This window comes from Aedes albopictus, chromosome 3 (assembly GCF_035046485.1).
Source record: "Aedes albopictus strain Foshan chromosome 3, AalbF5, whole genome shotgun sequence".
Lineage (NCBI taxonomy): Eukaryota > Metazoa > Arthropoda > Insecta > Diptera > Culicidae > Aedes > Aedes albopictus.
In genome coordinates, this window is record NC_085138.1 from 159,278,244 (window position 1) to 159,292,276 (window position 14,033).

The window sequence follows — 14,033 nt, forward strand, 5'->3', positions numbered from 1 at the left end:
ATAATTTAATTTATAAAACTCATACCGTAAACCATACGATCGTAGAAATCGTACTGCAGCTTCTTCAAAGTGGGCAATGCTTTGTCGTAACCAAGCAGCGCTAGATTGTCCACGAGTTTCTCGTGATAGTAGCGGATGAAGTAGTTCAGCTTGGAAAGGCGGATGTCCAGTTTAACACAGGAGAACAAGAAATAGTTCAAATCTAAAGCTGGTGATCCATAGAAGCACACTTGGAAATCCAGAAGCTTCGAATCAATCAGACGATCTTCACTGTCGTACTGGAACATCACATTGTTCATCCAGAAATCGCCATGGTTCAGCACGTTAAATCCTTCTGGATCGAGAGCGAAGTTTTCAAGTGTTCTACTAAATACGACGGGACGGAGCTTCTCCAGGTCGTCTAGGTAATCTTTTGCAAAGGCATGTGTTTTCAAGACTTCAAGACCTGTCTCGTAAGCTGGTCTGAACATGTATTCCATCGTCGACAGGTTGCTCCTGTTATACAGACCTTCGTTGAAGGAACTTGAATAGCTGCCATTTCGCTCATGATACACCGCTGACGCAGCGTGGAACTCGGCTAGCTTCCGAAGAATCGATTCAACATGCTTCTGATCGACACCCTCCTGTCTATCACCAAGCTTATAGTTTAAGCTGCACAAATCCTCCATTACGATGATGTCACTTGGAACTCCTTGGCAGATTTTCAAGCATCGTGGACCCATTTCTACGTACACGCCCTTATCCTCATACAATTTTTCAAAGGCTGGAATGATCTTTTGATACATCTCGATTTCCTTAGAAAATATATCCAGCTTGCTGCTGAACTCCGCAGCCATCCCGGTTGGACGGCTCTTGACGATGACGGAAAACTGACTCGTTGCTGATGTGGCTTTGACCAACACATCCAGTTTCGCTCGGTACATGGTTGATCCGTAGTTGTCTCCCTTTTTGGTTGCCATTTCCACCCAAATCTTCTCGATCGAGAACTGATCCCGATCCAGACCCAGCTTCCGCTCCACAACCTCCCCGAAGAACTCCTTCCGCATCCATCCCGGCAGCATCAAGTAATCACTCCAAACCTTACTTGGGGACTGGTATCCGCTGTGACGACAGTCGAACGCCCCATTGTCGTAGAAATACGGCAAAAGCTCCTCCAGTTGCTTCACATACACCGGGTTGCCGTACATCTTCTCTCGGAAGAGGTGCCCGGCCTCCCCGTCGGACATCATCGTATCGATGGACGCATTGTCGGTCTTTTCCATCAGACATATAGGCAGCACCGAAAACGACGACGAAAAGCCATACAGGATCTTGTCGATGAAGTCCAGGTGGAGGTCTTTCAGGGTTGGAATGGCTTTCGAGTAGCCTAGCAGTTTCAGATTGTCCACCAAGTGGCGGTAGTAGAACCCGATGATGTTGTTCATCTGCGGCATCCGAATCGTGGGGTTGATGGACGTGAAGATGAAGTAGTGCAGATCGATGACGGGCGATGACCATACGCACATTTGGAAGTCGACCTGTGGGGAAAATGAATATAAACTGAAGTTATTCAAATACATTTTTTTCTATAAAGCTGAGATAAACTGACCACTAAGAATATTCTTGTCTAGGTCATCCAAAAACTTTTCAGAGTATAAGCCTTTATGGAGTTGAGCCGAGCAGAGGATAGAATCCAATCATTTCTGGAAGTCCAGACCTTTAGAGCTTCAGATCTACACAAAGAGTCAATGGATATTGTTGTATTCTGTGTGATATAATAATAATAATCGCATACAAGGATGGAAATCTAGTGATCATGATCAGATCTCGAATGTGTCGCGGTTGAAAGGCATCGCGCGATCATAGCAACAACGATAACATTTTGTCGTCAAGCATCATAACAAACTACGGTCCGAGAAGAATGATTCGCTCGGCATGTGCGGGCGCGATGCGATCGCTATTATGAAGGTGAAATGATAAATTCGCGATTTCATTCACTTTTTGAGCATTCTTACTTATTCAACTTCAAGATATGCTTATGAATGTGTTATTTCTAATAATGAATGCGGTTTACGGGTACATAAGTGGCCTAAATTGTGATGAATAAAATTTATCACGACTTGTAACATGATCCGATAACGGGTCATCACGCGATAAAGCCGGCATCAGATGCTTTGATTGCTCTATGATACGAGTACGGTGTGAGGCGTCGGCATCATGCTACTGCAAGAACAAGGCTATCTTGGATTATTCGTATCCTGCATCATTCATCGCTTGAAGTGATTTTCTTCCATCCTTGATCGCATATCTTGCAATTTGTGTTAATATTGCGGATTTTTAGAAAAATTTCCACTCTGCGGTAGCCGCCGAGTTCTACCGCACTGAAGGCCAAATCAAAGCATGCTTGCAAGGTGAATTGAACTGAAAACAAACAACAAACAATGATCATCGGCGTCGTATCCAAGGCTATCCAAGGCATCGCTAGGGCTTGCTAGGGTAGATCGATGATACCTCAGTGAAAATCAGTAGTCTGACAGCTGCGGTAGCTTTTCGTAGTAAATGCTACCATTTAGATTTAGAGTGTTTGCTTTGTGTGTGAGAGAGTCAACCATACAGCTGGTTGTGATGCACGATACTTGGCTGTGTGGACGATGGAAACCTGATGCATTTTGTTCAGTTCTTTTATGTCGCTCAGGCGACTGCAGATCAGTTGACAGAGTAGGTACTACAGATATTATATAACACTAGCTGTACCCGGCAAACTTTGTTTCAAGCTTCTATCCAAAACCAAGTCCCCGGTCACAAAATGTATGGAAGATCGATTTTCAAAAACTCTCAATATTTCCATGTTTTTTGCCTCATAAACCTTCCTTGGGTGAAAACTTACAGAACAAAACTAAGACGATCAAAATCGGACCTTCCGTTCGCAAGTTATGCGCGGTCCCACGTATGCCACTACATTTTTATATATATAGATATAGATAAGTTTATGCCCCTAATCAAACACAATCGATTTAATTTCAGAGAAAACAAAACAGTAGTACTGATATTCATCCATGCATTGGAGCTCAAGGCCCATCCATGTCTTGCTTCTAGTTCCAGGACAACAAAGAAAAACCAAGAACTTCAGGCTAGTTGCAAAACTTAAATTAGAATATGTGTTCAGCAATAAGAATACACATGAGCCCTTGAATTATCAGTATTTATCAGCCCTTAATGGGTTAGTATGCAATTAGATATGAAAAGTATGATTGATTTCCTAACATCAAGTATAGTCTCGGGTAGGCAAAATCCAAGTCTTTAAGCTTCACGTACCCGCCCCAGAACCCAGAAATTGCACCAAGAATTCTTTAAAAAACAACCTTCCATGCTTGAAAAATTCCTTCAAGGATTATTTCAGAAATTTCTACGGAAATTATTTCAGAAAACCATCCATTAATTCTAGAAATTCTAACAGCGTTTTAGGGTATGTGTACCATCAGTAATCTCACACTCCCATATTCATCCTTTTCGAAAACAAGCGAATACGACACCGATTGATTCCGTTCCTTTTGTTTTCATACGTGCTCACTTCTAACAAAAAATACAAAAATAAGAAACAAAACAAACGCGCTTCAATATTTTGATTTTCGTAGGATGAAAATGGGAGCCACATGCTTGATAAGGGAACCAATACCCTATTTTCAGAAACACGAAAGTTTAAAATTCTTTCAGAAATTTCTCCAGAGATTTCTTCAAAAAATTCTCCGAATATTCATTCAGAAATATTTTGTGGGATGTCTTAAGTTCCTCCATAAATTTTCCAAAGATCCTCTTAATATGGCTCCATGAATTCCTTAGAAATTCCATAAATTAGGTCACGCGAAAGACAGCCATCTTCAACTTATTCCCCACAATGGCACACTTTTTGTAATGGACCTCCTCTGAAGTTTGTTCATGGATTTTCACACTTTTGTGAACCCCCTCCCATAACGTAATTCATAGAAGTTCCCCATTCATAAATAAAGCCAGGAATTAAATTTTCAAAGAAGTCTACAGGTTCTTTTAGGTATTCCTCGTCCTCCATCGATTGTTTCGAAATTTCTCCCAGGACTTTTTGAAAATGGTTTTTATGAAATTTCTCCAGGAAATTTTCCAGATGTTCTTTTATGATTTTGTTTAGTGATTCCAGCTGATATTCTTCCAGAGATGTATGCAGAAATTTATAGAAAGATTCCTTCATGAGCTCCTCCAGGTATTCCCTCATTTATTTCACCAAAAATTCCTCCTGGATTTCTTCCAAGGGTACCTTTAGGCAGTTGACTCGGATTTTTTAAGAAATTCAGGAATTTGTTCACATACAATTTCTTTGAAAATTTCTCATGTAGTTTGTCTAGGAATCTTTACATGAGTATCAGAGTTTCTCCAGACATTCTTCCAGGGACTCCTTTAAAATGCGTTCATGAATTCCTACGCAAACTGTTATACAGAAAATCCTCCATGAATTTCAAAAAGATGTTTCTCTTGGAAATTTTCAAAATATTTATAAATAAATTCTAATAGAAATTTCTCCAAGGATTTCTGAGGAATTGTTTCCAGAAATTTCATAAGCAGCTCTTTCCTGAATTTTGTCAGGAATTGCAGGGATTCGTTTAAAAATATCTTCAGGAATTTCTACAGGATTTGTAGAGTTATTTTTTCTATCAAAATTTCTCCAAGGATTCTTTCAATTTCCTGACAACATTCCTGAACAAATTTCATTGAAGCAATTTCAGTAACAATCGTTGGAGGAATTACTGGAGGAATCCCTCCGGAAAAACCTTGAAGAACTCCTTGAGATGGGAAAATATAGAAGAATTTTATGAGAAACTTTTGGACAAATGATCTGATTGCTTATCGACTGTAGGCTTGAACGGATATGGGGATTCTCTTGGCTTTTGCAGTCGTTGACAGCAGCGAAAATAAGTTTGCTTCAACTTCCGACGGTTTCGGTTTATTTTAAGTCCTCTTCAGGGGGTTCTAAAATAGAAGGGGGCATTTTAATCAGTTTTCAGTTGCCCCAACGAACGAACACGGTTCGCTAATCGGTAGTGACCCAACCAGCGAATCCAGGCTATAGCATAAAGTAAGTACCCTAGAGGAGTTTTGGGAGCAAATTTTAATCAAATGGAAGAACTCTTGAAGCAATCACCAAAAGAAATTTCATATTTTTTTTTAAGGAATCTCTGAAGCAATGCCATTTAAGGACAAACGTCTTGAAATCCCGCTTCAACAGTGCTTCAGAACTTCAGACGCACAAATATCAAGAAGCAATCTTCAAACAACAGTGCATTTTATTATTCAGCTATTGCTTGTAATAAGCTTAAAATAATGAGATCAGGTGCACTGGTTTTGTTAACGAAGAGATTTGTGCCATCCAAATCGTGAGTAGGTGCCATTGTCGGCCATTGTGGCGGCATGTTGGGATTCTAACAAGTCTGTCCTTAAGCCGGAGAATGCTGTGCAGTAATTATAAGAAGAATTTCTAGGGATATTTCTGGAGAAACGGCAAGAAATAAATACTGAAGTAATTTCTGTAGCAGCTCCTGAACGAATCTCTGAACGTTCCCCTGAAATTAAAAAAAAAGCACCTGAAGAAAGGCTTCTATAAATCACAAAACATGTTTAGTCTCTTGAGAATTATCTGGTTAAATTCCTGAAGAAACACCAAAAACAATCCCTGAAGAAATTCCTGAAAATAACCCAAAGGAAATATATAACGAAAATCATTTAGGAAACTTTCGAGGAACTCCAACACAAAAATCGGAACTTTGAATTTCTCAGAAGTCGATTTTATTATAAAGAACTATTGTCCTGATTGGGAAAAATCATTAAAACAATATAAATAAGGTTTAATTTTAAAATAATTCCTTAGGGCACATCAGTACTGGGAATTTTGGGATTTGAAAACCTTGATCTTCATCTCTGATAGTTAATAAAGGCTTGCAAGTGGCATGTGTACGGAAAAGTTTTAAATTACAGTCAGGTTTTAATTACGCGGTTTTCATTTATGCGGCCGTAAATGAAAACTCCATACAATTTTTTTTTTCATCGTCTTATTTTTGCATGATTCGTCAAGAAATGGTGACGCGGTTTTTCGAATTTTGAACTGAGTTTTTTTTACGCGGTACGTATCCCCCACATAAAAAAACCTGACTCTCAGCTGTTGTTTATTTGTGAGCGGTTGAACTTTAATCTTAATTATCTCGGACATGATCTCGGAATAAACTTTTTGGCCCTTAGTTCGGTTAAGCAGAACTCCGACAATACATAATATGTGTTGCTTGTGATTCAAGGTCATCCAAGAACTCCCGGGAACACAGGTTGCCATATCTACAATTATAGCTGCCGTCTAAAAAGATTCGCCACCGCACCAAATGTACCATGTACAAAACGAACGACTCGTGCTAAACATGATCTTCTGGCGGTGTGCTGGAGAACGGTGTGTGGTGGAGAAGGATAAATCACGAGCTCACTACACGTTAGAGCGCATCCAGCATCCATAAGGTGGCCAAAGCCGAAAGGGTACAGTAGGTAGTGAGTTGCAAGAATGCAGGATAACAACCCTGCAAAGTTGGTGTCCGCTTTCGTTCTGGTTGGCACGAAAAGGCGTGAAGCGTAGAGAGCACGATCAGCGGACCAGGTGGAGCGTAATCTGGCGAGCATTGGACATGACCGAGGATGAAGAGCGGCACCCACAAACTGAGTATTGTGGCGGATTATTGTTGATTATGTCTTATCTTAAATTTTGCATGCATGTTATAACGTTTCAGAGGGTTTTATGTAGAATTTTTGAATATTTCTGGGGATTCCAGGAGGGTTATTAAAACGGTTCAGGTGTTATGGACATTCCAAGACACTTCAGGCCATTTCAAAAGCGATTTAGGAGTCAGAGGCGTTTCAGGGGATGTCTGAAGTGTCTGTAAAGGCGCTTCATGTCGTTTCAGGTTGTTTCAGGGTATCTCAGTGGGTTTTAGGGGGTCTCAGGGACGTTTAGGGGGGGTCCGAAAAATTCCAGGTGGTCAGGTGGTCTCAGGGGGATCAATGGATCTCTGGAGAAGTCAAGGGGTTTCTGGAGTTTTAGTGACGAGTCAGAGTGTTTCAGATATTTCCTTAAGGATCCCCAGGACTATTTCAGGGTATTTCAGGGGGTTTCAGGAGGTTTACATGGTGTTTCAGAGAGCTTTGTGGTATCCATTAGGGACTTCAACTCTTTGAAACTTGGGTTTTTGGAAAATTCAAGAGCTTTTCCTAGAGCTCCCTTTAAACTCATCTAAAACTCCTAGAACCCCCTTCTTCTGGGCTCCCCTGGAACTCCTGAAAAGTTTCTTGGCCCCATTTTACACCTATTCTCACGAACGAAGAACTACTAAAGTTCTATATTATCAAAAAAAATCTCTGGAGTACTTATTTTAGTACATATTTTCTGGCGTAACCAATGATTGATCAAGGTTTTTGTGGTTACACAAAGGTTCATGGAGCGGAGCTAAACAGAGAATTGGGTTTTAGATTTAAAATAAATCAATGATTTTTAATTTTTTAAACAAAAGAGCACGTTTTTCAGAGCCACTATGATTTTTTTCCAGATTTTTAGAGCTCTGTTTGGTACCCAAAACAAATTTCTTGGAGATTTTCCGAAATCACCCTTTGACAGCTGGGCTTGACAGCTCTGCCCAGTACAAAATGCGACAAAGAGTGTTTCGAAAAATCGCTCCCATGCAAACTTTAAAGTGATTTTTAAATAGGTTCACGGGTATCAAAATTCATGAAAACTTGGATTTTGTCTCAGTTTGGCGTGCAAATTCAGAATATGGTATAATCTGCACACCTTTGAAGAAGCTAATTGCATTTGATGGATTTCAGAATTCGTACAGAAAAATAGTTTTGATTTTTTTAGATTTCTTCGCCAGATTTTTTCACCTTAGCCTTCCACTTTTTAAAATGATTGATTGATTGATTTATCTTTATTATAGAGACTTTCAGCCCTTGGCTGGTTCGTCTTTTTTTTTCTAATGTCTGGTGGGCCAGAAGGGCTCACCGAAAGAAAAATACAGAGTTTTCCTAAAATGAAATTTTGCCTAAAGTTGTCTTTAACATACTGTAAAAAAAGTATACGCTTCAAAAAATTCCCCCAACGGTGCCTCTAATATTTTGTTACACAAATTGGTTGAGATAAATTTGCCGAGGATTTTGCTTTAAACTTTGTCATAAATGTACTCAGAAAATGTATCATCAAAATTAAGGCACAACTTACTCTAAGACTTCAATTTTGAAATTAAACCTGTAAGAATGAGAAATCGGTATACTCTCTGAAGTTCATTTTACTTTACTGTCATATCCCTTTCGTGACAGAGCGCAAAAACGCAAAATTTCCATACAAATGGCTCAACTTTGGCTCTTCAGAACTCTTAGAATTCCCAACAAAACAACAATTATTGTTCCTCATTTGGAAGAACTGCTCTTTATCTTTCGATTTCTGGCTTTTACTGCCTAGAAAAATCGGAAATAAAAAATATGCGACGGATAAAACTTGTTCATGTTTTACCGTTTTTGTCAACTTCTTGTTCAACTTGTTGTGGAAAATCTCACATGCAACGTAAACAAAAGTATGTTTGCACGCTTACTACTATAAGTAATGACTGAATTATTAAAACAGTTTACATCACATAAAACAAAAGCTGAACAGAAGAAAAAAATATGCAAAACTGCTATCGCTCAAAAGCACAATTGTGCTGATTCGGCACGAAAGGGTATAGGATTTGCTAATGTGTCAGAACGTACTTGCAAAAACTTGAAAATTAGAAAACCCAAAATGATGATTACTTAATAGGCAAATTTAGAGACGAAGTTGTGATAAAAATCACATTCAAAAAAAAAATGTCGAAAGAGAGATAGAATTGTGAAAAAATAGATGTCATGGTGTGGGGTTTCATTCAGTTTGGCTATCTATTCCGCAGAATCATTACCTGTTATGTAGCTTAGTTGGTTAAAGTGCCGGTCTGGCGTACACAGAGTCGTGGGTTCGAAAGACAACAGAACGTACTTTTTCACAATTTCATCTCTGAATTTGTCAATTAATCAGCATTTTGTGTCTTCCAACTTTCAACTTTCAAGTATTTTTTTTTTATTCTGTTAGAAATTTTGTCAAAAACTGTCCTGGAATTCAATAGTAAATTCCTCGAGTAATTTCTGCATAATTCTTTTGCCGAAATCGGCTACAAATTCATGCAAACATTTTACAATAAATCATGTCTACATTTTTTTTCAGTGAACGCCTCCATTGAACCACAGATAACAGACGTTTATGCTTATATTGGCAATGTGTGTATAAATGCTCAACAGCCATTTTGTATGTAACGAGCAGCTGAGACTCATGTGGCAATCATTTAGAGATGGCGCAGTGATCGATAGTCAGTGATTGCTTTCAAGATTGCATGCACTACGCGATTTTACACTCAAGATTGTATTCGGTCTTGAATGAAACTGGAACTTTGAACTATTCTTGCATTCAAGTTCGATGTAATGTCGCAATAAGTTGAGTAGATGGCGGTAGTGAGCCAACGTATATCGTTTTGAACATTTACACAGGATTCTGCGAAAAAATTGTACTAGCATAAACATCTGTTATCTGTGATTGAACCCCTTAGAAAATTCACCAGAAATAAAGTAAAAAATTCAGGAATCTTACAAAACACAAAAATTCAACCTTCCAGGGGTTCGTTTAAAACTATCTTAAAGTCAACCATAAATTGCGAAAACAATTCTCAGAGTTCTAACATTTTTATAGTAAAGTATTGGAGGAACTTGATATAAAAACCTCATAATGGGGCACGTTCGGTGTAGTACTAGATTTGTAGTAATGAGCTGAATTTCAGTATGGTGAGATGGTCAATTCTCCGTTTCTTCAATAAAATGGTGCAAAAAGCGTGGGTATTATGATTCCTTGCCTAATTTGATGCTGTTTGAGCTACACTTTGGATAACTATGTTGTTTATGTTGCAAGAAATGGAGAAAATAACAACACTGTTGCCCAAAGTTTTGCTCAAACAGCATCAAATTAGACAAGGAATCATAATACCCACGCGTTTTGCACCATTTTATTGCAGAAACGGAGAACTGACCTTCTCATCATACTAAAATTCAGCTCATTACTACAAAGCTAGTACTGCACCGATCTGTCCTATTGCAGTCAGAAATTCCCGAAAATCTTCCAAAGCTGGAATTTACATTTAATTTCACTAAGAATGATAAGAAATGTCTTAGAATTGTATCGTACTCTTTTTTGGGTCTAGATTAATTATATTTAGATAAAAAAAAGACACTACACTGTTTTGAACCAGAGGTAGCACAGACTGAATTATTACTAACAAAAGAAAACGGAAAACACACGAAACACCCAGTGGTTCAGTGGAGAGTTTTCCGTATGACGAAAAGTTTTCACCGACTAGAGCAGGAATCGAACCCACACTCCTAGGCTTACGAAATGCCTAGCCAACTGACACCGCTAACCGCACGGCCGCGAAGCCCACAAAGCGTTGGCATTATTTTTTTTTCTTTTTTTTTGCAAAACTTCCAACTAATTTGTCCAAGTTCATTGTCTCAATATAGTATAATAATGGCAATGAACTACAAAAGCTTTAAAACATGAAAAAATGAAAAACCAAGTTCTAACATTGTCAATATCTTGGTAATTCCAGGTTTAGGCTTAAGCTTAGCTTTGATATACCATTGTTCACGCTACGCGTGTTAAAGATTATCTATAACGGTATAACGTATGCTGCCGGCTTAGAATAGCACTACGGACCACCTGTTCCGGGGGTAAAAGCCCACCAAACAGGTAACCCCAATCCAAGGTGTCAGGCGACCCGTGCTAAGGGATGAATGGTTGAGGGGGTTTAAAATATGCTCAATCTTTAACGGAGCCCGTAGCGTGGGTAGATCACCTTTTTAGGTTGAGTTGCGGTGAAAGATCTACCAAACCGAAATCTAGTGTCGTCCTATTTTTCAATATTGGAATATGTGTTCTGGTAATTAAAGGCATTATAGTATTTAGTCCTTGCTACTGGTGTTGTTTTGACTTCCAGTCTTTGAATAAAACTAAGTTTACCAACTTTGCTTTGCATATAGTTAAAAACCTCACCATCTGAGGCTAAACTCAATGCAAAGGAAATCAAATTGGGTTAGGGATCCATGTATGTACTAACTCTTCGAAGACTGGAAAGTGCTAGTACGTAAGGAATATACTAGAATCCTTATTACTGAACACATGTTCCATTATTGAAATGGTATTGCTGCTCTTGTTAAAACCCGGCTCTTTTTACTGGGGATAATTTAGCGGTAAACAAGGGTGATGCTAGGTTTCCTATGCATGGCCAATTATCAGTGCTCTTGTTTCGTTTTTTATAAGAAAGAATTTTTTTAAGAAAGCAAAACAAAAACTGTATCAAAATCGATACTTTATTGCCCTTCAATGGCAATTGAGTAATGCGACATGCACTACACTAAGGATACGGGTAATGTCGCAATCAGTGGCGTAGCCAGAAATTTGCTCTGGGAGGGGTTTTCGGTGTTCAATAATACCTTTTTTATTTGACACTCACATATTGTAAAAATATACATTGAATTTGAGCCGTGGGTAAAAAATAGCGGCGCAGCCGAAAATTTTTTTCATCATAAAGCGTTTTATACTGGAAATTTGTTCCAGAAATGTTGGCTCTGGGGGGGGGGGGGGGGGGGTTTAACCCTAAAACCCCCTCCCGTGGCTACGCCAGTGGTCGCAATAGATCTAAAAACTGGTCGCAGTGACAGACCCGAACAGGAATAAAAAAATGCAGAAGAACGTAAAATATGAACCACGCTATACTCTATGGCGAACCAAGTACAGCAGACATTCGTTAACAGTAACATGTTCAAGTTTCTCATATCGAATGAAATTCGATAACTGCAAAACCTGTGCCAGATGTTCAGACATCAGCCTATCTTTTCTTGCTCATTCTATCGAAATCAAGAAGATTGATACGTCGCATAACATGTTTGAGTTGGGCCCCGGCTGAACCTGTTGCAGATGTTTCGGAGTGGCCGTATCAGTTTATACTGACTAGTTCATTTTTCTGCCTCATTCTTTCGGTATCATGAAGATTGATACGTCACATATCATGTTTTGGTTGAAAACAAGAAGTATCCCCAAAGGAGGTTTCCACGGAACCTGTCACGGTAACACGACGGTTGGGCTACCAACATTTTGAAAACGAGTCGTCGGGGGTCAGGGCCGTGAAGGTTAAAAATGTCAACTGATCTTTCAGCCAGGATATTAAATCATAACGGATGTCCTACGCTTTATATAGCTAAAACTGCTAAATACGAATTAACAGTGTAGAGTCTAAGTTCTGCATAACAGAATAGTTTTGATGATCTGGACTGAAATATCATGTCTATTAATTCCCCCTTTCAGTGCTTTGATTCAACTTGCACCTCCTCCTCTCCAGCGTTATCTGAATCTAAATCAATGCTAGTACCATCTCAACCATTATAATGGCAAACGACCAACTCAGCTTGACCAAGGGATCTCGTTGTTTATGGCTTTGAACGATGCTTGAGTTCAAACCCCTATCTACCTTTGCTATCGCAATCATTGAGTGATGTCATTCAGTTGTGATTAAAGCCTGTAAATATCATTCCGTGGATAGCAGCAAGATAACGCAGGGCTATCGCATTTTTCACGGTGGTCGATAACTCCGCACTCGCTGCAGGTGGAAAAGTTCCAAAGGCAAACTCGCTTTCAGATGAAGATATGTCGAAGCCACACCTCAAATTTTCAAGAGCGCAAATCTGAAGAATCGAATGTCGGTTTGCGTTGAAAAGTTAATCGATTGGTCACCATCAACAATTGGAAATTAAAACTTCAGATTTCATCATAACTCAGAATTCAAATATGCTAATAACTATTGAGAAAACTTGAAACTCAGTTTTAAAAGAGTCAACTCTTCAAGAAATAGAGGACTTATTAATTTATAGACGCTAACAAAAATACTCACCAAAGTGATTTCTTCGATCGTGTTGTCCTCTCCATATCGGAACAGGAAATTGTTGCACCATGCATCACCGTGGTTCAGCACATTAAATGCATTCGGGTCGGCTTTTACGATTCTGATCATCTCGAAGAACATGTTGAGGCCGAAGTCATTCTGCATAATAAAATGTTAAGCCATTTATCACTCCGAAGACTTCCTTTCCTTTGAAATGCACTCACCATAACTTCATAGTAGAATTCTCCGTTCGGCCAAGAGTTTCGAATGATTTTCGACACCGACTCCATGTGCGACTTCATGTGTCCTTCGAACATAACCAGCGATCTCTCCGCGTACATGCCTTCATGAAACTGAGCACTGTATTCACCATGCTTCTCGTGATAAACGGCCGATGCAGCGTGCAATTGCGCCAACTTTTTCAAAAACATATCCACGTGCGCCCGGTCGAGCCCCTCGCGTCGATTGGCCATCCGGAAATCTCTCTCGCTGAGATCCTCCATGACGATGATGTCCGTTGGTTTGGTGCTGTTCTTCAAACACTTTGGCCCGAAGCTCACTTCTACGCCCTTCTCGCGGTACAATTCCTCAAACTGAGGCAAGTGATCCACGTACATCGCAGTTTCCTTCGGGAAGATGTTCAGCATCTGAATCATCTATTCGGCCAGCCCCAGGTTGGGCAAGGCCTTCACAATCAAAGGCACCTTCTTCGAGGATCCATCACTGCAGCTGACCTCTACCGCCACACGGTACAGCTTCGAAGCGAAGTTATCCCCAGACTCGGTGGCAGGTTTCACATCAAGAGCACTAATTTGCACTTCACTCTCAGCGATGCCCAGTTTCTGCGCCACAACGTCACTGAAATACTCCTTAGTCATCCACGAGGGGATCTCGCTGCTCGGAATTTGTGCCATCCTGTTCTACGCTCAACCTGCCGCCGACTGAACGGTGCGAAATCGACACAACCCGTAAATAATCTAATGGACGATGGCGTCTCAATTGGGAAATTGA

General features: G+C 39.7%; 1 protein-coding gene and 1 non-coding gene across 2 annotated transcripts in view; both read right to left on the minus strand.

The window, feature by feature from the left end:
* LOC109412329 (uncharacterized) overlaps positions 1 to 13,678 on the minus strand; it is a 14,029-nt gene extending 351 nt beyond the window's left edge. The window contains exons 1-3 of the transcript XR_003896380.2: positions 13,247 to 13,678; positions 13,032 to 13,181; positions 26 to 1,517 (exon numbers count right to left, since the gene is read on the minus strand). This is a non-coding gene — a transcript (uncharacterized LOC109412329). The remainder of the gene's footprint in view (positions 1 to 25; positions 1,518 to 13,031; positions 13,182 to 13,246) is intronic.
* On the minus strand, positions 13,679 to 14,007 carry LOC134291987 (uncharacterized). Its single transcript, XM_062860575.1, has one exon. It carries the CDS (start codon positions 13,934 to 13,936, stop codon positions 13,679 to 13,681), a length of 258 nt encoding a protein of 85 aa, XP_062716559.1. The 5' UTR covers positions 13,937 to 14,007.
* Positions 14,008 to 14,033: the final 26 nt, after the last annotated feature.